The sequence below is a fragment of the Neodiprion fabricii genome, chromosome 3, assembly GCF_021155785.1.
Source record: "Neodiprion fabricii isolate iyNeoFabr1 chromosome 3, iyNeoFabr1.1, whole genome shotgun sequence".
Classification (NCBI taxonomy): Eukaryota; Metazoa; Arthropoda; class Insecta; order Hymenoptera; family Diprionidae; genus Neodiprion; species Neodiprion fabricii.
The window spans coordinates 2,590,542-2,617,791 of NC_060241.1; the positions used below are offsets into that span (position 1 = coordinate 2,590,542).

Sequence of the window (27,250 nt, forward strand, 5' to 3'; positions counted from 1 at the left end):
AGAATTGTTCCGAAATTTTGTCGAACGGGCAGATTATTTCAAGGGTTGAAAAATGAAAGGTTGATCGGGGGGGGTGGATAAGTGAATTAATTGTTCGGTGTGGGGTTTTTATTTTCTACTTGTCGGGGTGAGTTTTATTTATTTATTGTATTTTCATTCCGTTGTTCTCTGTTTGCGCGTCGGGATGATCAAACGTTGGAAGAAAACTTTACGACGCGAACCGAGATGGTATTATTTTCGATCCATTTTTGAACGAGTATCGTTCGGCTGTGTTTTTCTTTTTTTTTGTTCAGAATTATTGTCTGCCTTGGTGGTGAGTAAATTTATTGCGTCGTTCGCGTTTCTTGTAAATTTTTGAACGTAAGAGAAATACGAGCTTTGATACGCTGTGGTATGTTTTTTATTTCTTTCGTTTGCGTACTTCTTCGGTTTTCAAAGTGACGTATTCGATTTACACGCTACGGAGAACACACTTTCAGAACTGTAAGCTCGACTTGATTCGTCGCTGTAGCAGCTGTTGTTGAATAATTTTCTTCATCTTTGACACTTTTTGGATTTGTTTTGTCGTTGATTTTTCAACCGTGATATTCGCCTGTCAAAGCCGCATCCGAAATAAAGGAAATAAGCTAATGACGAAAGGCTGCGTTTGTGCATTTGAGTACGCGTAAAACAGTTTGTCGTAACGTTGTACGTAAAATTATATGAAAAATCTTCGTACGGTTTGTTCAAGTTTGTTCCGTTGGGTTGTTAAAAATTTACCGTGACGCTGTCAATTTTCTCTTCCGTTGTTCAATTTCGTTTATACACAATTCGCGGTGACGATTTGAATCCGTGACACGAAATTACGTGTGCAATTTGCAAAAATTTTACACCCGTAGCCGGGGTTTCTAATTTTGGGGCGTGTCGTTTGCATTGCGGATTTGTGTTATAGTCCTTATCTTCTTTTATATGCTTGTGGGAAATTTTCTACATCTTTTTTCCCAACGCCTCTGATCTGAACTGCGGTAAATGATCTGAATTTTATCGACGATCTTGAATAAAGGTGGAACAGTGCGATTTGAAGCGATTTCTAAGAAAGAAGAGTTAACGTTAAAAAGGGGCTGATAATTATCTGCGAAATAGTCATCGAATCAACGATGCGATTTCTGAGTTGAAAACATTCGCGAAGTAAAACAATTTTTCTCAATCGAAACGTTTGAAAAGTTACACTTTTTAAAAATAGACTTTTTCACTTTTCATGCCTTTATAAAAAGTTTTTTCAATTCAAATTATTCAGTGAACACTTTCTTCGGAGTGCGTTAATATTTTTGTAGATAATTTCAGGTTTTTTATATTGTTGAAGTTGAAGAAGATATTTTTTAAAATAACTGTTTCGTCATTGTAGCAAATATGCTATAATGGCGGTCAAAGGGTTAAAAGTGAATTAAAGGAAATAAAAATAAAAAAATAAAATTTATAAATTAACGTATGAATATTGAGTACCGGAAGTACTTGAATTGCGAAACGAGCGTATTAAGACACACCGAATGAAAATTGTGAAAACAATTTGAAATGATTAATTTTGAAAAGCCGTTGAAAACAGAGAGTACGAAGGAAAAAGATTTCGGAACGATAACTCGATCCTTTCATTTTTCTTCTACTTTTTTCTCTCTCTCTCTCTTTCTCTCCCTCTTACTTTTCGCCACTCGGGGTTGAATTCAGGTCGCGGGGTCAAAAGTGTTGGAAATAAAACACTGACCGTGGAAAAATATATAAAAAAATAATTCATTTTTCCCCGAATAAAAATGAAAGAGAAAAATCTCAACCACGCCTCTTCCGGCTTCTCACACTTCTCTTCTTGGTTTTCTCAACCTTCGTCTCCTTTTTTTCCATACCTTTCTCTCTCGCTGTTGTCGCGTTCGCCCGGCTGTTTGGCAAATGGGAGAGGAAAGAAAAAAAAAAGAAAAAAGAAAAACGCGTCGCGGATCTCGAGGGACGTCTTTTGACACCCGCGGAACGAGAAATGACGTTAAGAATCTCCGAGGCGTCTTTGGTGTGCTTCCCGTTAAAGCGAATGGACGATAAATGGTAATTTGGTTACGGTTGATATTCGCATCTTTCTCCCCCTCCCCACCCCTTCTCTCAAAACAATTATCGCGAATAAAAAGACCTCCTTTCATCTTCAAACCTACTCGTCTGTCTGCCAAATTAATTTCTTCCAATTTTACAATCGTTGAATGTAACGTAGAAAGTTGAACCGTTCGCAGAGTTACAATCACACGGTAATACGGTGTAATTTAATGATATTAATAATAATAATAATAATAATAATAATAACAACGATCATCTTTTTTTATCATCGTACTGTTTGGGATAAAAGAATATTTATTGATATAAGAGCAGAGTGTCCGATGAAATAAAAATATAATTTTAAATATAAATAATGAAGGGAATGAATTTCAGGGGTTAATTATTCTTGCATGTTGCGAAATATCAAATTCAGCAACGCGATATGGAAACATAAATCGCATCACGTTGTGTCGTATAATTTACGTCACACACACACACACACACACACCGAGGATACAAATTATATGTGATTAATTCTCAGTGAACGGATGAAACGCGATTTCCTCGTTAACAAGTTTAATTACTCTACTCTTTGTTCCTTCGTTTATTTATTATTTTATTAATATATCAATTTTTCTTTTTTTTTTTTTTTCATCTCCATCATCGTTTCACACACTTTTCGTTGTTTTCTATTTGGAATTTTGCTCGGAACTTTCGACTCACCGGCAATGTCGTAGCGCTAAAACAAAGGTCTGCAGATTCCCTGCCGATTTAGCGCCCATCCGGGCTGACATGGATGTCGTTGGGAACTAGGCTGTCTGATGATGGTCTTGGCTTTGCACGGCAGCGATCCCCCGATTAAAAGTATCGCGAAAACCGCGAGTATATAATTAAAGAAACGCATATCTTGAGTCGAGGAGCGAAGTACGATTTATACCGACTGTGCGAACGAGACGTTGGTGAACGATTAATTTTATACATATCGAGCAGACGAAAGGTGGGGAAAACAGAGCGACGATTATATTTATACGGGTCGAGTGTTATCAATCTTTCTAGTTGACGTTTCAAAGGTCAACGTTGAGGGATCAGTGACTTAGTACGTCAATAAATCAATGAGATAACTTCAGAAGATGGTTAAACATGGAACGAAGTTGCAGAGACTGAGAGTCAAGTCTAAGAATAATATTTTCACCTCGAAGTGATTGAAGAGAAATTTGATTATTCGCCATTCGTTCGTGCGATAAATTGTCAGGGCCAACTATTTTTACTTTTATCTTCTTGCAAGAGGATCTTGCGGGTACTCTTTTTTTTTCATTTTTCAATCAATTTATAACAAAACAGTAATGTCTTGAACGCTCAATATCATTCTTAATACTTCAAATAATATTATTATTATTTAATTTTTTTATTTTCTTTTTACAAATGCCACTGATTTTCATGGATAACAGTATGACAAGTAAATTGAAAATAAGGAAAATTAGGTATGTTTTTTGAATTATTCATAAACACGAGTTGAATGCTTAGTCCATTTTATGGAAGCGGAAAATCCTCGTGCTTTAATTCACCATGACTGTTGAACTAACAATAAAATGACATAAATATGCACTGAGAAAAATTTGACTTGTTATGTTTGTGGTTAAAAAATATTGCGTGACTCGAGGTAAATTGATTTAACGCTAAAACAAGGATAATTAATTGTCAACATCTCGTTTATACGCCCTGTTCGCTTGCATCATGAAGAATGGTCAATGAAAATACGAAGGTAAAACAAATAAAAAATAAACCTTGACGAATCCAGTTGAGATAGATATTTTATCGATAACAATGTTCATTGACAGAGCGATCGTGATTGTTCGTTAATCAAGAAAGAATCGGTAGCGAGACGCGTACGCAAATTGTCTAATTTGGTTCTGACTAATTTTTCCGTTTTATGATAACGAGTGCTTCGTTTAAGTCCGAGAAAATCCGTCAGTCAGTTTTGTTTACGATTAGATTTTATAGTATATATTTGTAAGTATTTGCAAATTCACAGTGCGCGGAACTCGGAACTGGTATCTGAAAAGCGGTGAAAAACGAAAAAAAAATTTAAACATCGACAAGTCATTGAAGAAGAGAGCTAAATTTGTGTAAAAGAGAAATCTTGAAGTAGCGTAGAAGAAGATGAAGCAGAGGAAAGAAATCGGTTCTTCTTCCTCGCCTGATAAAACCATAAACTTTGAAGTCATCGTTTTCGACTTGAACGTAAAGTACAAGATAATAAAGCTCAGTTAGCGTTCACGCGCACCGAGCTTTTAATGCCCCGGATCTTTGAAAGGCAATTTTTTTTTTTCTCATCGAAAAAGCAAGAGAAGAACGGAGAAGAGGCGGGGATTTTATAGTCGTACGTACTAACGGCTCGTCTAACCTTGTTTCTGCCTCGAAGAGCGACCATCATCGCCGTAAAAGCTCAGCTTCTTGTCGCGGAAGATGCAAAATAAAAAAATCGGGGTGAAATTCGTTTCGGTTGTTTCGCAGAAAAATTTCTTCTCGCTGTTCAACAGGTTGCAGGAAATTTTTCTTCAAATTATCTCCCGTCCGATTGCAAGCCGACAAGGATGTTTTCACGCAGTACGTTTCAACTTGAAGAGAAAGTTTCAGTCGATTTTATTTATCTATTTACTTTACGGGGCAAGGACTAATATTTATCAATCAAATACCAAACGGTTCGCGAGTCGCACGGATACATTATTCGTGATTAACAATGAGAGAGCAATTGAATAAGCTTGTGAGAACCTTGCAGATAATGAACAAGTTGAGATTTCGTTACGACGTTCCTCTTGAATACGACTTGATCGTTATCAAAGCATCCTTTTGGAATTTGATGATTTTACTTGGAGAAGAGTGAAAATAAGTGACACACGGGCAAATGAAATGGTAAATTTTTGTTTTTCATTCTAGATTTCGACGATATTCGTAACTCCCTTAAATTCTAATACTCACGAATCATCGAATCCCAAAGGAACAATCTGCTGGAAAACTTTCCTCCGAAATACGAGGGCTCAGCGAACTCTTTCTGTCTTCGATTGATCTCTTCGCCTCTCTTCAATTTTCACCGGAAATCGATGTACCTCTGAAATTCGATTAACCCAAATTAATTTGAACAAATATTTACACTTCACCCACGCGATATACTCGAAGAGTCGAGGAAAAGGGACGTCGTTCTTCCCTTTTCGAGGGTAAAGGAAAGCCCTCTTCACCTCGAATCAAACTCGATTGTTATATAAATTATCAATTTCGATCAAAGAGACCCCTTTCATGCATTATTTAGGTACAGACTCGAGTGTTTGCTCCCAAGAAATAAATACACGTACAAACGATCGATCTCTGTGTAAATTTTCTAATTCTTTTGCTTTCACGTTTTCTACACCGACAAGTCAGGATTTAATAGCAACGTTGACAAATTAACAGAACAAATTGATGAAACCTGTATAATTTATTTACCGTTTCAAAATTTAAACTATATATTTATCTTTTCCCGAAGCTTCGTGTCGTTAGAATTAAGTTATACCGATATTTGTATGTATATGTATTTATATTTTCTTTTTTTTTTTTGTTTTATCACAAAACTGACGCAAAATTGATGCAATTTTTTTTTTTTTTTTTTTTCAAGAATTCTCCGAGCTTCAAAACTTTTTTACGCAACACAGAATATCAGTATTTTTTTGTTTCGAGTTAACAATGAAATAAAATCAAAGATACAATGAAGAAGAAACAATTTTAAACGAAGAAGATTATAGATGTGTAGATTTTTATTTACTCTTGATTAATTACTTACCGTTAATTTCGTTATTGTATTCTAGTCTCTTTTACTTTTACTTATACTCTTATACTTTTCCCCAAGTTTTACTTGTTCGTGTTACTCCTTCACCTTTTCTTCTCTTACCACATCAATTTATGCTAACAAACCACAAGCTGTGAAAAGAAGAAAAAAAAAAAAAGGAGAGGTACGAGAAAAAGGGGATTATTGCTCTCGGGAATGAATTTCGTTCTTACTTCCTCGTTTTTTTTTTTTCTCATCATTATTTTTGGCCGTAAATTTAAACGCAGCTGCTGTCGCGTTCCGATCGCAGATGAGCTGAAGGATCGATTTATATGTATATATATATATATATATATATATGTATGTACGCTGTAATACCTCTGTACCCTAAATTCCCATGCGAAAAGGAGATTTCCCGAGATTGCGGAACTCGCGATAAATCATCCGTCGATATTGAAGACGCCGTGTGGTAAAAAGAGAAAAAAAAAAAAAAAAAAAAAAAAAATGGGGAGAGGAGAAGGGGGAAAAAAAATAATAAAACCACGTCGAAGAAGGAGAATGAAAATCCGAATGAAAATTCTGCGAAAAAAGAAATGACGTAAAACATGTTATTGGATGATATATTATATATTGTGTAATGTAAGCATCTGTTCCGTAATTCGTAGAAATAAAATTTATACGTCGAAAAATCTCACCCGATTTTTGTCTATTCTACTTGTACGTAAATAACAAATTTTGCAAGTAAATTGTATGATTCTGCGAAGGAACAAAAAAAAAAAAAAAATGTACAACAATAATATATTGATACATCGCAAAAATGAAAATTCTGCAGTTACACATTTACGAGAGAATTGAAAGAGAGATCGGTTTTTTTTACTCGCAAGGTTTTTGCAATAATTTTCTCGTGCGAAAACAAAAAAAAAAAAAAAATGACACCGATTTGAGAAACGTGATTGAAATTATTAAATTTACCTTCATGCGTCGATAAATATATTATGAAAATAAAATAATTTTTATTTTCTATTTTTTTTTTTTTTTTTTTTTTTTTCCACAAAGATGTAAAAAAATTAAGCTTCAACGTTGATCGATCTGAAAAATAGGTATCGCAAGCTAATCCGATTTCCCGTTGAGAACGTCGCGAGACGTTGTGCGTCCGTTTATTTTATTTATTTATTTTTTTTTTCTCATTTTCGCGTTCCACTTTTTTTCAGACACGCTGCCACCGAATTCTTGGATTTGCATCTTCAATGCAGCAGCTGCGGAGTTTTAACGGAAAGCCCCGTTTCGGATTTATATATATATATATATATATATATATGTATGCGGTGGTAACGGATAATCTGCAATCTGCGATCCAATCAATGGTTCAGCTGCGCCTCCCCCTCTTCCTCTCCCCCCTCTTCCCCCTCTTTCTCTGAATTGGAAACTGAGTTAACCGGAGCCAGGCGGACATTTGCACGGATATACCGATTTCATCTCGTACCCCGCGATCGATTTACATGACGATAAATCCTTGCCGAAGATTCGAATGTTCCGGAAACGACAGAAGTAAAAAAAAAAATAAAAATAAAAAAATAACGAGTTTGCTGAAAAAATTTTCCCAAGCGATTTCGAATTCGAAAATCGAAAAATTAATTTTTATTACAAAATTATGTCAGACGTTTTAGACTCGAAACGAAAAAGAATGACTCGATATTTTTTTTTTTTTTTTGTTTTTGATTTTGATTTTACAACGATACCGAATTAAAATTCACACACGTTTACGTAAAATGTCTGATACAACGAATACGATAAAATTTGTTAATTAAATTTTTCTCTTCTTCTCTGTGTTTCAGGTAAGCGAGTCACTCACTCTCTCTCTCTCTCTGGTGAATACCGGTTGAACAACGATTGGGTTTTTTAATGGGAGTCCCTAGTTTTGACATTAGGTCGATATCAGTTCAGGTATGTAGACCAAGAAGAAATTAATCGCAAAGATTGAAAATTCGCTTCTCGTTATTTCATCCATACGTATTATTATTATTTCAATTCGTAGTGAAAGAAAAACAAACGAGACTAACAAAGGAACAAAAGGCAGACAGTGTTGAAAAGTTGTTCAACAAATATTAATTCGCAATAAAATTACACCGAACCGCCCACGTGGCTTTCAAAATCTCGACAAACTTTGTTTGGAATATTGCAATTTTCGCAATTTTCCTTAGTCGAGTTGGTGGTAATAAATAATTAAAAAATACCTCGCCTCCCGCTTTTGCAATGAAACGCAAATTTTACTCCCCCGAGGAATTTTATGTACGCGTGTATATATGTATAACATATATAATTCCTCGCCAAAGAATTCACAAGCTCCCTTTTTCTCCATCCCTGCATCCCAGAATACCGCCTCCGATAATTGCGAGAAAATCCAGAAAAGCTGCTTTTTACTTCCGGTATTCGGGCTAACGTTTCACACGGTGCGAGTAAAATCCCGTTTATCATACGCGTTGTCGACCTCGTTAACAAACAATCTACAACGAGAGAAATTTTTAGTTCCAGTTACCGCTCGGTCCTTAACTATTTACATTTTTTACCACGATCGAAAAATATATAGTTCTAGGTACAAAATGAAAATCAGTTTTCTAGCCGTTACCGGAAAGTCCATTATCCGTTACGATTCTTTCTCATCACTATCGCTGTTGCTAGATTTTCTTGCAACTGTTGCGAAAATTTAACGCTCGTGCAAGAATAAATTGACGTTAAAGCCTTGTTTAACTAAAAAAAAGTAGAGTAAACCTCAGAAACTGATTTTGCGTTGCAACAACCAAAAAAGTATCGACGATAGCGCAAAATGTTTACGCGTGGCTCGTTTTTCCTAATTCCAACGATATTCAAACAGTTTTTTTTTAACGATACCTGTTGTACTCAAATTTTCTAGTTACCGTAACAAATGGAATTTTTCTCAGTGTAAGAAAAAAAAAAAGAAAACAACTTTAAAACGAGAAAAAAAAAGAAACGCGTCGTAATCGTTTTAAAAAATTTCCAAACAAACGGTGAATTTTTATACAAAAGTTGTAACGTTGAAACGTGGAATGATTTTCAATTTTCCTTTTGCTTTTTTCTACTCCAAATTCTAATAAAATCGTGTTCTCCGGTTGAAAGCAAAAAGATTTTCTTCCTTTTTGTTTTTTCTTTTTTTCTTTTTTTTTATTTTCCGACTTCCGTCACCGTTTTCGGAACTTTTCGGTGCGACGCCGCCGCCGCCGCCGGGTCGAAGAAAAGTTTCGAGGAGCATTGAAAATCCGGCCTGCAGGCGGGGCTGGAAATTAACTCTTCTCTCGAAGATAATTCTCACGGGCTACTGCTGCGCATATAATACCAGTAATTTCTCATCATCGTTTCGAAAACTTTCCCTTAATTTGATCCAACGAACCGCTTACGAACCGAATTTAGTCTTCAACTTCCGCTATGCTACGTTGTGATATAGTATAGTGTGTATACATATATATATATATATGTACGTAGATATGTATACGTAATACATAACCATGCCCGGAAGATAATTAATACAAATCTCGAAAGATAATAATTACACTTTGCCCCCTCTTCTCGACCGATACCAATTTAATTTGAGTGGAAAACCAACCGAACTCCAAGAAATTTACACGAAAGACTCGGTGTAACCCTGAATTTCCATATCTCAATCGCAATCTTAATCTCAATCTCTTCGGTGATTTCAATTAGTTGTAATTATGATTCGAAATTGTCACAGTTGGCAATTAGCAAATTTACGCTGGCTCGAATTCTCCACCAATTTTCATTTCGGTTGTTAATTGTAAGTATAAAAATCAAGCAATCGAAACAAATGAAAGGACAATAAAATTATGTAAAATTCGTTTATTTTTTCACTCAAAATCGGCTGTTTTTTTATTATTCTGCTTAATATCACTTATATACGTATGTAATATTGCGCATAAGTACAAGTGTACGAAATTTTACACGGTTGTGGTTTTACTTTCGATTTTGTTCGTTTCCCTTCTTCTTCTTCTTTTTTATTATCATTCGTTTTTACATCCCCCCCCCCCCCCTCTGGCAGGTTTTACGCGTCAATTTATCGCTGTAAAAAGTTTACGAGGTAGGAAAACGCGTCGTCGTGTCTACGAAACTTTTCGGGGCGAGGGTGCAAAGCTTTTCGGCGAGTGAATCGCGGCCTTGAACATTTGAAAAGCTTCAATGAATCATCGCCGCTGTCATTCATTATTCACCGACAATTAGAAGTGGAAGCCAGTTGATACGGTCAAACTTCGTCGTTAATACTTTACGAGTCGTGTATAACGTATATTATATACAGTGGTGCCTTAATTATAATTTATTCATCGTTGCTGAACGTTTTTTTTTTGTTTTTTTTTGTTTTTTCTCTTTCATTTTGTCGGCGTCGATTTTTATCCACGTTAATCATTCTCGCCGGTGAGAATTAAATTTTTTTCACGCCCGTAATAAACTGGTCAACTTTTCACCGACGTTATCACGATGCTTTGAGGAAATTTCATATCGTGAAATGCGATATTTTTATTTTTTTTTTTTTGTTTTTCTCGTCCGCAGGTGACCGATATTTGTACAAGGAAGAAGGAATGAAATTACATTTTTCAAAAGATTTGCGCAGACGAAATTCAGGATAGTTGAAAATAAAATAGCTGTACGTGATACGGTGAAAATTGAGAATTCTTATAGTCGTAAAATCCGTGTCCAAAAATCTTGGGAGTAATTTGAAAAAGAAATTCGAAATTGCGACGAGGAAGAATATGTATGAAACCGGTGAAATCGGAGTGTTTAAGAAAACTGTGGTTAAAAAAAACTGATGTACAAATAATTCATGAACGTTTGAAGTACAGAGAGAAAAATGACTGTGAAATTTTGTACTACTGCGGAATTTCCGGTTTATTTCTCTTCTTTCTCTCTCACTCTCTCTCTCTCTCTCTCCCATATCTGCAGCAATTCATGAATGATACAATGGGATATTCCCCATAGTCTGCGAACAATGGGGTGCAGCAGAAGACAGTGTATGTATATATATATGTATGTATATATATATACTCGTACATATGTATATATATATATATATATACATGGTGGTACATGGTGGAGAAATGAAAGCTGCAGTACGCAGACAAGGCAGATTGGCGCTAAAACACTCTTTAAAAGTATACGTATAGTCGGGTACGTAACCTAACTACAATATAAAGTGGAAAGTCTGTAAACGTGACGAATAAACTGGGCTAGAAATGGACCGTGTATTTTTTTTTTTTTTTTCTTATCACCTCTCAACGTCATTCGTCGTCGTTATTTCCCTCTACTTCTCGTTCTAATTTTATATTAAGAACGTTTTATTTTCACGGTTTGTCCGCTTTCGCTGTTTCTCTCATGGTTTTCGAGTTTTTAGTTTCTTTTCTCTTCTTCCAACCCCCCCCCCCCCCCCCCCCCCTCCCCCCGCCGTGGCTCATTTATCCAAACTGCGACAGTTTTCGATGGTTAGATTAATTGTTCGTAGTTGTTTCTTGTGACATGAAAAACAATAAATTTTATTCTTGTATTTCAATACCTTTTACCTGTATTCTTCGGGTGATGAAATTTTTTACTTATCTAACAAGATCGGTTATCGACACGCCATTTTTCTTTTATCTGTGTTCTTTTTTTTTCTCTCTCTCGCACAATGCATCACAGTCGAAATGAAATATTTTTGAATGAAAATTGTTTACTTCTCTACGTACATGTTCCACATTATTGAAATGATTTCCTGCTATATTTCTTCTTCTTTTTTTCAATTTTCACTCACTTCGTCGGTTTTTTTTTTTTTTTTTTCTTTTCTTCTTTTCTTCTTTTTCTTTCGCTCGTCATGCCGCCTACAATGTGATTTCTTGTGTTCAGATCCGGACTAAAAATTTGCTATGTACACGGAAAAAAAAGAAGAAATAATAATAACAATATTGATAAGAAGCTTCTCGGGTCTCGTCGATACAAATCTTATCGTATCCATTTATCCGACTTCATCCAATCCCCTCTTTTTTTTTTCTTCTTCTTCTTTTCTTCTTTCCGCATTCCTTCGAAGTCGCAGTTTCACATCCCGGTGTTACGTTTTCACGAGCTTTTTTCCCACATCACGTACACCTGTAGTTACATGTATACATGTATACACGTATCCTCTGATCGGACAGTCGGGCTTTTAAACTCATATCAAGATACCGTAGACGTAAGAGATGCCTTGTCAATTTCGTTTAAAATCGCAAAGCGAAAAGCCGAAAAAGAGAGACACGGTCTCGATACGAAGGTGACGGCGAAGACGGTTTACCCAACCGTACACAGAGACGCTTTTCGTAGCCTTCGTGAAACTCTCGTCCTTTTCCTATATACGGATATGTTCGCGCGTGTGCAAAATACACACACGGAGGCGGTGGGAAGAATGCGACTAGCGAATTCCACCTTTATACACCAAGGCTCCCAGCATCCCTTTTACCTCTTTCCTCTTTAACCCGCGGGGAATTTGCGGCGGCGAAAATACTCTCGTGAAATTTTTCTTTTCTTTTCTTTTCTTTATTTTTATTTTCTTTTTCTCTTAACCTCGGCGTATCTTTTTCAGAGCTCAAAGTTATGTGTATAAAAGTGGTATATATATACATATATATATACGCGTATCGTATTACAGGCTTCACACTAGGCGAGTTTGTTTGTTAAATCATTGAGAACTTGTAAATTGATGAAAACGAGTACCTAGTATACGGTAATGAATTTTATATCGTTACAATTATATTAAAACCAGAGCAAAAGTTTTGCGAATTTAAATTAACCTTCGTTTCTTCGAGTTAAACCGGTAATAATATTGTTCCTAATCACTGTTGGTAATAAACAATCGATTTTGTTTCAACAATTTATCTTGTGAGATATAATTCATATCCGCAGATATTTAGTTCAGACGGGTACTCCCGTGTTTTGCAAAAAAAAAAAAAAAAAAAAAAGAAGAAGAAAGAACAACGCATTAAGTCGCCAAAAATATCGGCAAAAATATTTCATTCCGTTTCTCGTCGACACGAAGAATTTTTGTATTAACGATCTTTTTTTCCACGACTGACTTGTGTTGAGATGTAAATTATTTGGAAAATAGGGCAACTTTTTAACAATCGGTGAATAAGAAAAAGCTGAAATAATTCAGGGAATTGCTTTTTACACCCTCGAAATATATTACATCAAAGTTCAAACAAAATCTCGGACATTACGAGGGTTGGTGGCAGGCTTACTTGCCACGGAATGTCCTATATGTAGGTACGACATGCTTACACGTACTGTTATTACACGATCGATCTCGGAGCAAACATGCGTTTCCGATTTTCGCGCATGCGCGCTTCACGACGTAGACCAAAAATTGCCGATCCAAATTTCGAGCATCGTTCGTCAGTTGTTGTCAGAACGAACTCCGAGATGGACGAAAGTTTGTGCGATTCGTGTTGCGCGTTTCGTGTCACGTGACGTGAATTGTTGTTGTTGTTGTTGTTGTCGTTTCTACGTTAAGTGACAAAATCTTTGAACGAGTTTCTGGATAATCACTATCTGCTGTTGAGAGATGAGGTAATCAGGAAAATTGCTGTTTAGTTATTGTTACTATTTCGCATTTCTCTTCTATATATTATATCTCACCGAATTTTTCCCCTTTTTTCTATTCCTCTTTGCTCTTTGAATCTGTTTCATTTTCTCATGGCTTGTACACAGTTTCGCGTATGACAATTACAATTAAATTCACATTGCAATTGTTATTTTACGGAATTTAAAAGCTGTGAGGAATTTACCACTCGAACGTGTAATTGTCAGACGATTTGTGTGTTTTTTTTATTCTTCTCTCTATTTCTTGTTTTAAATCTTAAATTTGATTTCTGTCGTTAACCAGCTCATTTCTCTCGGTTATCACCTGATCGTTCATACTAACGACTCATTTCGTTGTTATCACACGATCGTGCAAGTTAAAATTTTAGTGAAAATCTACACGTTTCGGTTAATTAAACGAGAAAAATTTGAAATCCAATCCGATTAGGATGCAGATAAAAAAAAAGAAAAAAGATCCCTCTCAAGTATCGAAAGAAAAATACGTCGATTAAAAATCCTCGAGTCTGGTATTCAACAACAAAATCTCGTTTGAAAATAATACCGTTTAATTAGCTCGCGTCAAATTTTACCAAAAAAATCATTTCACAATAGATTATTCAACAACAAAAAAAAAAAAACAGTCAATTTCTACAAACCGTATTCTTTATAAATTTAAAACAGATGTTTCACTTTCCGCAAAAGTAAGGAACGAATCAATATACGTATATGGGTGAAAATAAAAAAAAGAATAATTTGGCGAGAGAGTGTTTGAATCGGGGTAATACGCAGAGTTTGAAATATGATATTTGCGGAAGAGGGTGTGAAAACCTCGGAGAGAGATTTTTATCTCGGCCCTTCGAACCTCCCTCTCTTCTCTTCTTCTCTAGGACTTGGCTGCGGTTCCCCGTGACAAATTCGTGAAAATTCAAATCCCTTCTCCCCTCCCCCTCCCCCTTTTCTCCCTAATCCGCAAACAATGTAGTTCCAAGTTGATATCACTTAGCATAGCCAGCCCGAGAGCCGTTTCTGAATCTCACCGAGTTTCCTGGAAAGTCCTTCTCCGCTGCCTGGTCGAGAGTCGGACGGGGGTTTCAGGGGTGCAAAAAGGCACTTAGGGAAATTACCGGATCATCTCCGCAAACGGAATCCTCCTCTTTCTCTCACACAGCTATATTATCTCGAGAACCTGACAAGTTTATACGTCGTCGTTCGGAATGTGTTCAGGTCCTGCCGAATTCGCACTGGCAATGGGATTGAGAAAAGTACCCGTCACTCTTGTTGTTGACGCGCAACGATGCCGGGAAATTTTTTAAAAATTTTATTTCCAATTGAAAAGAACTATTATAGTTGGTGACGTTTGCCGTAACTTGAAATATCAGTTTTTGAGTTGGGGTAGAAATATGGAAGGGTTAAATAATAAAACAGTCGTAATGTGGAATTTTTAAAGAAACGGAAATTTGATTTGTAGAATTTAAATATTTCATTTCTATATTTTTTTTTTCTTTTTTTTTTAAATTCAATTTTGTTTTCTCTTCTCATTTAATCCTTCCTACGTGACGCAAAACTGTGCAACTCTTGCCCTACTTTTTTCCACCCCTCTTTCCTTCATTTTCTTGTTTTTCTTCTTCATTCATTTTTTATTTTTATTTTTATTTTTTTTTCTTCGTAATATAATCACTCCAAGATGAAATCGCTGCGGCTTAGGGTCTTTGATACGACAAATCGCAAACGACGATCTTGTACTTATTATTTTAACCTGCCTGACTGTAACACACCCTCAGTCCCTATCAAATATAAATACAAGTTGTGCCGACGTGGAGGAAAATTATATATTCACGTATGCAAATGGGACAGGTTGCGATATTTTTCTGTTTGCCAAGAAACGTCAAGCATATTGCTACATCAATCCTCCGATGATAAGTAGGATTTATTTATTAAAAACATGTTTTTTTTTTTTTTTATTCACCACTCGTTCTTCTTTAACTTTTAACAAATCAAATTTTATTGTATGAAGTGGAGGAAAAAATTACTGAAACGCATACGAACGACAAATAGCGCGTATAAAAAAGAAAAATAAAAATAAGTATACGGGTCAACTATATCGGTATACATTGCAAGGAACAAATTCTAGAGCGCAAGTAATTGGAAAGAAGAAAAATCAAAATACACGTACGCATATATATATATATATATATATATATATATATATATATATTTCCGTGACATATTTTCTGCGGCTGAGATTTTCGCGATTACAAGAAAGTGCTAGCCGGCCAGCCTATCCTGGACAAAGGAATACCTACTCTCAACCCGGCCTGAAAACATTCGAGTTGAGCTTAGAGAGAGAAAGAGAGAGAGAGAGAGAGAGAGAGAGAGAGAGAGAGAGAGAGAGAGAGAGGGAGAGAGAGAGGGGAAAAATGTTTCCCTTAACGAATAAAGAGAAGAAGAAAAAGGTAGACAATAAAGACTGAGACGAAGACGAGGAGGGGGTCAAAAAAAAAGAGGAAACATTTTCCACCCGCGAAACGTTCACGGAATTTAAATGATTCACAAAACCGCCACCACCGTGTCACCCTCCACCCCCTACTCCTCCCCCTCTCTCTCCTTGTCCTTCTCCTCCTACTTCTTCTTTTCCCGCGTATGTAGGCCAAGCACTTCTGCAACGTGGCATGGGGGACACCTTCGCCCCTTGTCTACCCTCAGCAAAGATCATTACGGCGGGTCCCAACGCGGAAAGTTTTAAAGAGAGAACCTCGCTGCTAGCGAAAATATTCAGGAAAGAGGAGGAAAGAATATTTTGTACTTCAAATTCGATTAAATAATTAATTAGTTAATTGATTTACCAGTCGGTTAGTTGGTTAGTTAAGTAGGTATACAAACCTGGTGCTGGATAGAGATTCTCATATATGTAAATCTTTTTCAAGAATTTAAGCCGAACATTCTAGAAAAAGGTTTGCGTCTTGGCTAAATGTCGGTAAATATCGTTATGGAAATCTGTATCCAAAAATGACTTTGTATAGTTGCTTAGTTATTCACTTCTTTCTTGTTTCGAAAAGCTTTAGTTTTCAAGACTGTTGCGGATCAGTAGGTATATCTATACTCATTTTAGAGACCAGTTTTAGCTACTTGGATTGCACCTGGCACTCAGCTACGTTTGTCAGAAAGTTTCTAACGGCGCTAACGACAAAAGCCACCGCTCATAACCGATCCTGCATCTTACCCTCGGCTCTGTCTTTTATGTATATAATACACACGCACTCTTCGCTTACTTCCAAACTTTTATACGGAATTTAAACTTTAATTCCGTCAAAAGCTTACCCCGGCGATTTTCTCATTTTTGATGTTGTAATTTTCCTTCTTTTTGTTTTTTAATACCTTCTTACTACTTTTTTTCATTCAACTAACTCAGGCATTCAGTCGAGATAAAATACAAAAAGCAAATGAAATTATGTGGATCAGGGTTTGAACAGTGGAAATAAAGTGACTCTTGACTAAATTCTCATAAGATCAGTAGCTTAATAACGATCGAAATGAATTGTACAACTGTAATCGACGAAATTTGATAGAGATGTAATTTTTATATTAAGCCGAGATTCTTACAATCAAATAAACAACTTCATTGACTTTGAGTTTCAACTTTTGGAACTTTGTTTCGTTCTTTGTTTATCCCTGATAAACAAAATACGAAGAAACTCGTACAAAATTTGTTCAGCCCGTAAACCGAAGTCTGTCATTAATCTAATAATAATTTAATGTCGAAAGGAAAAATGAATAAATAAGCCTAGAAATCTGAGGATTTTAGCGTTGCAGTAGAAATGGTCAATATACGGTCAGACAGACCGCGTGGTGAAATATTCGCTAATATTCTACGCTAACGGAAAGCGTTTGACGAAACTTCCGCTTTCTTTTGTCCCATCTTTTAAATTTCTGTGAAGCGTTCAGTTATCTCCTCGTTTCTCCACTTTATTCCCTCTTTTAACGCCTTAATTTATCCTCTTTATCTCTATGTGTGTAAAACAACAGGCGCGGTTGGCAGTGATGGAGGCGACGAAGATGACAAGGAGAAGGAAGAGGAAGCAGAGAGGGAACGACAGGAGGCTATCAGGGAAGCCGAGGAACGACGGAAGGAGAAACACCGCAAAATGGAAGAGGAGCGCGAAAAAATGCGGCAAGAAATCAGAGACAAGGTAAGAATTATATTATACGCGGTTTAAGATCATCCAAGATTTTTCTCCTTCTCGTATTTTTATCAATTATCGAAACCCTGAAATTCGTTTTCTTCGCTCCTCTTCATATCTTCCCGCTGTTTCTCTCGCATTTTCAGCTCAATTGTACCAAAATTGTACGTATTGCACAGGTACATAGAACGCAGTTGACAATGAATAATGTGAATAATGCATCATATTCCTGCAATTGTCCGAAAATACCGTCAGAATGTTATTACAATTAATAATATTATTGTTACTATCACTATTATTATTATTATCATCATTGTAATAATTATCGTTGCAAGCACGTGTGTCGAATTTAAAATCCTTCTTCTTTTTTTTTTTTGTCGCTCCCGTTTCGCTCGCTAAATATTTCATTCTCGTTTTTCTTTCTCTACATCTTTGTTAATATTTTCTTTTATATCTTTCGTCTCGTTGAATTATTACATTCGGTGGGGAAAAATTATAATTTCCTAAAAAGCGCACATGCATATAAATGGGAAACGCGAAAGAGGATGGGAATTATTTCGCGTATAATATGGCGACGATATATATATATATATATATGTATATACGTAATGTATATTTATACATTTTTCATTATGATTTTCCTGCATTTTTCCTGACTCTAAATAACCGTGCCCAGAAAAAGGAAAAGATAAGAAAACCACTATAAATGGCAATTACAAAAGCTGCATGCAGATATTATATTCGCGAAAATATGTGACTTGCGAATTTTATCACCAACAATTTCAGACTTTCAGGTCGGAGTTAAACGTGTTTGAGAAATTCGTTTTCCACGCTTACTCAATTTGCGTAAATTCGATTATACAGATTACCAATGTTGTTTCGTATTTTTCTATGTCGAAATTTTACGTATCTGTTGAAATGTTACACGCGAATTGATATTGATGAAGTTCTTGCCGAAAAATTGCCAGAAAAAAAAAATAAATAAAAACGATGATCAGATAATTCAAATAGTAGCTCGAACGATTTATAAAATGGGTAAAACGGAACAGTGAAAAAAGAAACAGTGATAATAGATGCAAGAAAATGATTCGTGAGATTTTTCGCACGTGACCTTTTATTTTCTGCGTAAACAAACTGTGAGAACTGTAAATCGTAGAGTTTCGTCACTCTGACCTGTATAATAAAATAATATGTACGTCGAGATTGAAATTCAATGTGCAAACATTTCAGTAGAAAACGAATTATCATCAATTCACGAAGCACAGCGACGAGTTTGTTTGTGTTTTTTTTTTTTTTTCTTTTTTTTTTTATGGAAAATAAATATTGTTATCAGCGTCGTTTGTCGAACTCGAAACTAGGTCGCTCCAATTTTTATACTTTTGTTTTCTTATTTTCGTTCTTCGATATTATAGGAGATTGGTGTGTAATTTAGAATTATGCAAAAATTATGGAAATCTTTGCGAAATCAAATTTGTCGAGCTTTAAATTTGACTCCGTCTTCGAAGCTGGTTCCGGCTTCGTATTTCACAGAATTTTGAATATCACGGATGGCTGGACTAGACGAGAGAAAAATTTTCCCTCGACGCGTATATATTTCGAGACGAGAAACGGGCGGCTCTGCAAACTCGCCTAGCTACTGTAATATACATGTCTCTTTAACGGATTTCACTGCAATATGCAGGATTTCCAAGGTCTGACGCGAATCCGACTGAATTTCGTACCGCGAATTAGGAAAACTGAAAAAAAAAATGAAACAAGTAAAAAAAGAACGTCACTTTACCGCGCATAAATTTTTCACTTTATTTTTATTCGCACGATTGTGAAAAAAGGGTTTCAACCAAACGTGACCCGTATTTTCACTTTCTTCCCTTATTTGCATGCATTTCATTATTCCGTAAACACTGCGTATCGTACGAAAGAGAGTAGAAGAAAAATATTGGGTTAAAAATTTATGGATTCAATATAATGCGCATTTATTCGTTTGATGTACACAATAAGGATATTTTATATTGTTGCGATAAATTTGCAAACTTTTTGACAGTTTTTCCCGAATCGGAACGGATATATTTGCTCAATAACAGTTGTGGCAGTTAACGGAACGAAAAAACAAAATATGAATAAATGATTACGAATTGACAGAAATACAATTTTGACGATTTAAATTCAAGTGTCGTTGAATTTTTTTTCTTTTTTTGACAAATTCGGTGATTTACGTCTTTGCGATAAATTTTTATACGTGTTCTGTGAGACGTTGAAAAATTCGAAATTTCAAAACAAAAAAAAAAAAAAAAAATACATCTTCGAGGAATTTTCGATCTTATGAAAAACAAAGCTCAACCATTGAGATGAATTGATTTTGTTTGTCGTGATTACGAATCGAGTCAATTATACTGCATCACTAATCAAAGGGTCATTGCGTCGTTGAAAAAATCTGCGGGAACAAGAAAGTAGCGAGCTGTTTGTTAAAAATTTGACCCCAAAGTCACGATGAAGGGAAGCGAAAGCGCGAGTTTACGAAATAGTAAGCAAAGCTCCGATGTATATACGCGTAATAAGTCAGTCCGGGATCCGTCTAATGTTGGGGCTCAGAGTTAATTAATTCAGTTTAGTGTAGGTTGAAAGGGTTTTGAAAGCGTCTTTGTAACGTTAATTGGCCAAATTCTCTAATCCTTATTGTTATCTTAATCTCAATCTTTATTTATACTCGGGGAATTAGCATTTACCCGAGTCCTTTGCGAGGGCTAAACACGCGGCTCTCGAAATTTCCCTCCCTTCGTCGCATACGGAACATCAGCCGCGTTTGAACCACACTCGCCGTAAGCTACGCTGAACGGAATGAAAAAATCATCGGCGACGAAAGTTTCGATAAAACTCGACGTCGATACGTCGAAATTGTTGTTGTTATTATTAATCGTTGTTACAAGAGAGCGAACGATTTGTCGGAACGTTTGACAAAGGGGGAAGAGATTACTCAGCGACGCGACGTGCGTTTCGGCGGAAAGTTTTGAACTGTAAGATTCGTATTATAAAAAAGGAATAATTCGAGTCCAACGACTAATTTACGAGACAATCCGCTAATTGTCGCGGTAGTTGTTGAAAGGAGAGAAGAAGCAGGAAAGAAGAGGAACTAAGCTCGATACTTGAATGAAGAAATTTGCGTAATCCGGACTGATTCGAATAGGAAGACGATAATTAGACGTCAGATTCTGTCTACCGTCGTTCCTCTCTCTCGAGTTTCACCCTATTAAATATTCATAAGAGACAATCGGTACAATTACATTATACTATATCACTCGGCGAGAGTTGTTTAATTCGCCTTTCGTTCGAATGAAAATCTCATATTCCACTTCGTAGCACACACATACACACGTGTACACATACCCACATGTACCTATATGTATATAACCAGTCTCAATTTCTCCTGGGATATTTCGCCGCATTTGAAAACTTGCCGGATTTCTTTCTCAAAAAGTTTAATTCATTCGCTATCCTCGATTTCCTATATATATATATATATATATATATACATACGCCGGGTGTTCAGATTTTAACCAAAATTTGCAAGTTTTTCTTTGTTTTTGTGAAATTGATAGAAGAGGGAGGGAAAAAAATAAATAAATAAAAAATGGCGTCGCAAGAACCGAAGATGGAGAAAAATTGGCGGGGGCCGTATTTTGCGAATCGAGAATTATTGCTACAGGGGTTGAATCGATGCGTTATAGAAGCTACGTGCAAGCGTCGAGTGATGTTTTACATAGGGGTTGGATTAAAGCTGTCAGTAGTATTAAGCGGCGGGGGGTTTTTGTCGAGTGACAGGGGGCGGTCTTTGCGGTTGCGGATAAAATGGGAATTTGACCCAGATATGAGCGAAACGGTAGGAGCCGAGTTTTACGTACGACGACGAAGAGGCGAGATGAGAGAGAGAGAGAGAGAGCCGAGTGGATAAGGGGGTGGTGAAAAGTAATGGAAAACAAGAGGGACGGAAGGGGAATCGATGTGTAACGTGAAAATAAGAGACGAAAAAAACGCGCACTTTTGCGACACAATGTGCAACGAGTTTTCGCGATATTGAACGGGGAGTGGAAAAAAAACATCTCACACTCACACACATATATATATATATACCAGGGTGTTTCAAAAACAGACGAATTTTTTTTTTTTTTCTTATGGTATCAAAAAACTGATAGTATACCTAAAAACAAAAATTTTGGCACCAATGTGAGCTCTTAATATAAATAGTAAGGTTTGCCTCTATCCGTTTCTTTATTTTCCATTTGAATATCGCGGGAAATTTTGTTTTTTATTTTTGAATTTTTATTACTTTGGAACGGTTCATCGTAACAACAATCTGAAAAAAGAGATTTGTAGGAAATTTCACGCTCTACAAAAAACGTCTGTATACTATACGGTATACTATCGATTTTTGGATACCATAAGAAAAAAAAAAAAAATGTTTTTTTTTTGAAACACCCTAGTATATATACACACACACATACACACACACACACGCCTATAGGCAACTTGTCTATCTTTTACACCCGGCACGGAATGTTGAGAAACTTGGAAAAGTCCCGCATTTAGAAGTTCTTAGCCGATCCGAGTGTCGGGCTGATTGATTGATTGCGTTTAAGAAGGATCCGGATTAGGCGTAGGTACGATAAGTTCGATGTTTTTAAGAAATTCTATGAATAATTTCAGAACATTTGTTATACCGAGGCGAGTGGAGTACTCGTGGAATTTGTATGAAAAAAAGAACAAAAATTAATAGGATACAGAGTGAGCTTGTGTACATTTTTCATTTTTATTTTTCCCCTCGTCTTCACCTCATCGTCGAACGATTTTTTCAACACTTTTTATTTCAATGCTTGTTTTGAAAAAAACAAATATCGTCTTATGTCCTCAACATATAGATCATGCTGCCGGTATCTTGAAATTGAAAAAGCTCGTTCACAGTTACGTGTAGATTCTAGGTGTAGAAATAAATTTCGAATGAAATGAAAAATAGAATACGACAGCTAGGAAATTGACTAGTTTCCTGAGAAAAACCTTCGTATCGATAAAAGGTGAAAAGTTTTTTCCTGTATCGTGTAAAGGTTAAAAGTCAGGGTATTAATTGGACTTCGGTTGAGGGTAATTAAAGCCTTTCCGATTGCTAGCGCTTTGCTGCCGCAGCACGTATCTCGATAATAAAATCGACGCCCGGATTGCAGTTTTCGTTCTATTTCTTCCTCTGTAGGTTTCTGTAAATACCGATACCCAACAGTTTTTACACACACACATACACGGATATATATAATATGTATAGACGTAGATAAATGCGGGAGAAATTTTTTCGCTGCACTTCTTTAGACATTTTTCATACTCTGGTCTTAGTTTATTCCAATTAACGACGAAGCTTAGGAACGAATATCGCTTCATCTTCGATCTTTAAATTCCGCTTGAAATTATCCGTCTCCTTCATCTCATCGATAATCGCCGACGGGAAATTAATTGCTAACGGATTTGTTTTTCTGCTAGTTTCTTATTCGTTAACCTTATTTTATTGATCTTTGTCTCTGTCGAATTTAGTTACAAAGAAAAGATGGAAAAACATTGAGGAATGAGGAACGTTTATTAAAAACGAAATCGATACTAATAGCAAACAATTGAAAGTTCATCCAGAAAATTATTTTTCAAAACTTTGGACTGTTTCTTCAATAATGCGTAATTCGTTTGCTTTGAATTAATCATACCTTGAAAATTGACCGAGTAACCAGATTTTAATAACATTCTCGCGTTTCGTTTCTTCAAATTTTGCTATTTCTTTCTTATCGAGTATAAATATATTATTTTTGGAAAACCAAGGTAAAAAAAAAATCTATCCGATAACGCGACAATATTTCTAAAGTTACCGAGACTGTTAGTTTATTTTCTTATTTATTTATCGCTTGAAATTCGCGGTTTTTTATATTTCTTCTTCTTCAACTTTTGTCCAAGTTTTTATTTTTCCAAATAAACTTAAACTCGGTCAAAGTGTTTCAAAAACAAACTTTTTCACTGTCTGTATATAATATATATATGTGTGCGTACCGAACGGCCAATTCGTCCCTAAAAGACTTCGGACGATCTTTCGATCGTAAAATTTAGCTGCCTCTATACAAGATTTCGTAATTCCCCGTCCCTTTCTCTCGCTCTCTCTCTCTCTCTCTTCTTCCTTTCGCAACCTGTCCTTGTCTCTACCGATGAAGAATTTATAATTTATAATTCACTCGTAAATCCTTTACTGCCGAAATTTGGAGTGGATGAGTTTTATATACACATATATATACGCCAGGTGTTATAAAATGGGGTAAAATTGAACGCGAGATTAACCGAGGCGGCGATCCTCGCGTCTTGAGCTCTCTGAAATCCGTCGAAACGGATGCTCGAATTCATTCCGATGCCGAAGGCTTATTTATATACCTACATATATATCGCGCGTAATATGTAACCCGAAGATAAAACGATGAAGAAATATAAAAAGAAAAGTAGTCGAAATCGATCAGGAAAAATCGTTAAACGTAACTACGGGTGATGGAAAGTCGTTCGATTCTCACACAGCGACCTGAATTCCTCGGGAAAAAGTAAAAGGGAAGCGCAGAAGCGGGAGAAAGTCCTTTACAATGATCCAAAAAAAAAAAACAAGCCTGCTGCAATTCTGCTGCAAAAGCAGCAATATTATTTCAATATTACATGATGTATTATATGTATATATATGTATGTATAGATGTTTAATTTTTTATCCGCTTGCAAGCGTAGAAAATTTTCAACTTTCATAAAGGTTGGTTAAAATTGAAACTCTGCATAGCGCAATGCGTCACGCTGTGACTCTGTTCCTGTTTTTGTTTTTTGCTTCGTTTTTTCTTTTTTTTCTTATTCGTTACTTTTTCTTTTTTTTTTTCATACGAACTACAATTTTTCCGTCTCTCGTTTTAATTCATGCACCTGCACGGCGTACCGTTTTCCTTTTTATTCGCTTTCTCGCGTGTTATATCCATATGCGGCCCGCGTTTTTTGTTTTTTTTTTTGTTTTTTTTTTACCTCTTTTCTTTCGCGTGGAAAAATTTAACGCGTGTGTTCGTTATGATATAAAACGCGCGGCGCATGAATCAACGGCGGAGAAACTGCAGGCGGCGTGGGTGAAAAAAAAAAGAAAAAAAAAATTGGTGTGCAATTTTGAAAAATTACCGAAACCACGTGTCCATGGATTTTAAAATCACAGTACGTTGTGGTCACGTTGTTGTTTTCGTTTTGAGACAAAGAAGGATCTTGGTAACGATGTCTTGAGGATTTCGAAAATTATCAACAAGTTTTTAACTTCGAATAACCGCTTTTCACAGAGATTTGGCGAGGTATTTTCAACGACGAACGTACAGTTTTGTTATATTTTACTATACGTATGTACATCGCACACATCGGCACACTGATAAATATGCACGCGCATAATAATCTCACGCCAGATCTCTCAACTCGTCGTAAGGTTCGAAAAAGGGGATTTTGGATAGTAGGGTGAGTGTTGTGTAAAGGGATGGAGAGGGGGGCAAGTTTAATGAAATATAACACCAGCTACTTTGCGAGTTTAATGAAGGACAATAACTCTTCGGATAACCCAGCGACACCCCCGTCTTGTCGAGTCACCCCCCAAACCCCGATCCCTTCGAACCAAAGCTGATCTAATTTTCATGCAAACAAATTCTTCGTCTCTCTACCTATGCGAGTGGAGTAACATGTACGTGTCACACATATATACAGATATACAAGGGTGTGTACAATACCTTCGTGTCTCTGGATGTGAAAGACGCGAGGCGACGCTTTATTCCCGCTTACTCAGAGCTCGCTCTACGCCGTTTTCCTTCCTTTCCCCGACTAATTGCACCTCGTTAGGAACTCGAAGAAACTTAAAATTCACCTCTTCGTCTATCCACGACTCCGCCCTCGGTATTCCGGCTCTCGAACCTCGGTCTACTCCGGTGATTAACAATATTTGCAGACTTTCGACGTCGTGGCGGATATTCAACGCAAGGGAAGTTAACAGAAAGAGGGGGGAGGAGAAATTTTGACGAAAGTGCAGCCGCAAATTTCTTGTCCTTTTCTTAATATTTTTAATGGACGAAAAGTTATCGAGCGGAAATTTGACGAGAGGTTGTATCGATGTTTGTTTGTTTTTTCTTTTTTTTGTCTTTTTATTTTCCGACGAGACGCTTGTGTATATTGGAAATAAGAAGTCTTCGAGTCGTGAATCGCAGTTTGAAAACCAGTCTTGTTGTAATTCGTTCGAGAATAAGACTCCGAAGAAGGTGCCAAAAAAAAAAAAAAATTACGTCTAGCTTTATAGTACCGTTAATAAGAGGTTCCCCATTATTCGTGCCTGTAATCTTGACGGGGTGGAAGAAAATGTTGAAACTCGATTAAACAGCGGGTGGTATGATTATTATGCAAAAGTGCAGAAAGGAATTGGGCCGAATACGGAGGCTTCGACCCTGATTTACTGCAACGAGACTGATTGCGCGAAATGACCCGGAATATCAGATGGTCGGACCCCGTGCAGAGCCGCACGAAATAACCCGATTTCACCCTATCTGGAATCTGGAATCTGGAATCTGGAATCTGGAATCTGAAAGGGGAGTGGAAGGGGAAGAGCGACCTAGATACCTGGAATTTTTTTTCACCCTTTGTCGTTATTGCCCAGGGATAAATTTGATACATATGTGTACGTGGCGCATAGACGGTGGAGAATTATTGTTCGCTCTAGATAATAGCGGGAAATACTCGGCACGTAGGGGTAATAATAATAAGGGTTGCTAGACGGGGGGTTAAATTAGCTAAACTCGAAATAGCCGGGAATCGGGCACTTGTGTATTTTTTTTTCTCTTATCTTTTTTCCCCGTCCGATTGTAGTTATCTTTTTTTTTTTGGTTTTGTTCATTGTTTATTTTCATCCCCTCGAGGAAGTCGGTTTACGAAAATGCGATACTTTTCATTCGTTCTTTTACTAAATTTTAATCATACGTTGAGTATCCGTAAAGTCGTTACTTTCGTAAAATGCGAAGGATCTTTTTCAAAATATGAAAATTGAGAATACTGGGGTTGTTTAAAAAAAAGAAAAAGAAAAAAGCTCAGACATAGAATGAATCTACCGTAATTTATGTCCGCTCAGTTACAGTGAAGAAAGAAAGATAGAAAAAATATATTGATAGAAGTTTAAATTGGTACCTAATGATGTCGTTTTAATTAGCAGCTCATGGAGTTGCGCAAAAGAAATCGGTACGTCAGTCGAGTATGAAATGAAATGAAATTCTGTGCGTGCATTGCGGATACGTACAGGGTGTCCTAATTTAAAAGACGCGCTACGTTTTCAGTCGACTTGATGGTTCGATTCGAAAATTTCTCCTGCAAAAGTAGCGTGACTCAGAGGGAGGATGAACCAATTATTTTTAAACGGAATCATACGTTTTTGCTTCAACTCGGGATATTTTTTATTCGAAAATGTACAACTTTCTCGGGAAATTTTTCAATTCTTTTACCAAGGTGAATGATTAGCGAGATACAAGATAAAATCAATTTCTGCAACAATTTCGTGACAAGGTTGTACGTTTTTGTATAA

At 36.3% G+C, this 27,250-nt stretch overlaps 1 protein-coding gene across 4 annotated transcripts in view; it reads left to right on the forward strand.

Moving 5' to 3' along the window:
* The window catches only part of LOC124179040 (complexin), a 225,898-nt gene that overhangs the window by 182,616 nt on the left and 16,032 nt on the right, over positions 1–27,250 (forward strand). For 3 of the 4 annotated variants that reach the window (XM_046563010.1, XM_046563009.1, XM_046563011.1), the window contains one exon: positions 17,474–17,637. In XM_046563010.1, the coding sequence (XP_046418966.1) occupies positions 17,474–17,637 (164 nt within the window). Of the gene's footprint in view, positions 1–7,768; positions 7,793–17,473; positions 17,638–27,250 lie in introns of those variants that run through there. The other variant, XM_046563012.1, reaches the window with a different exon arrangement.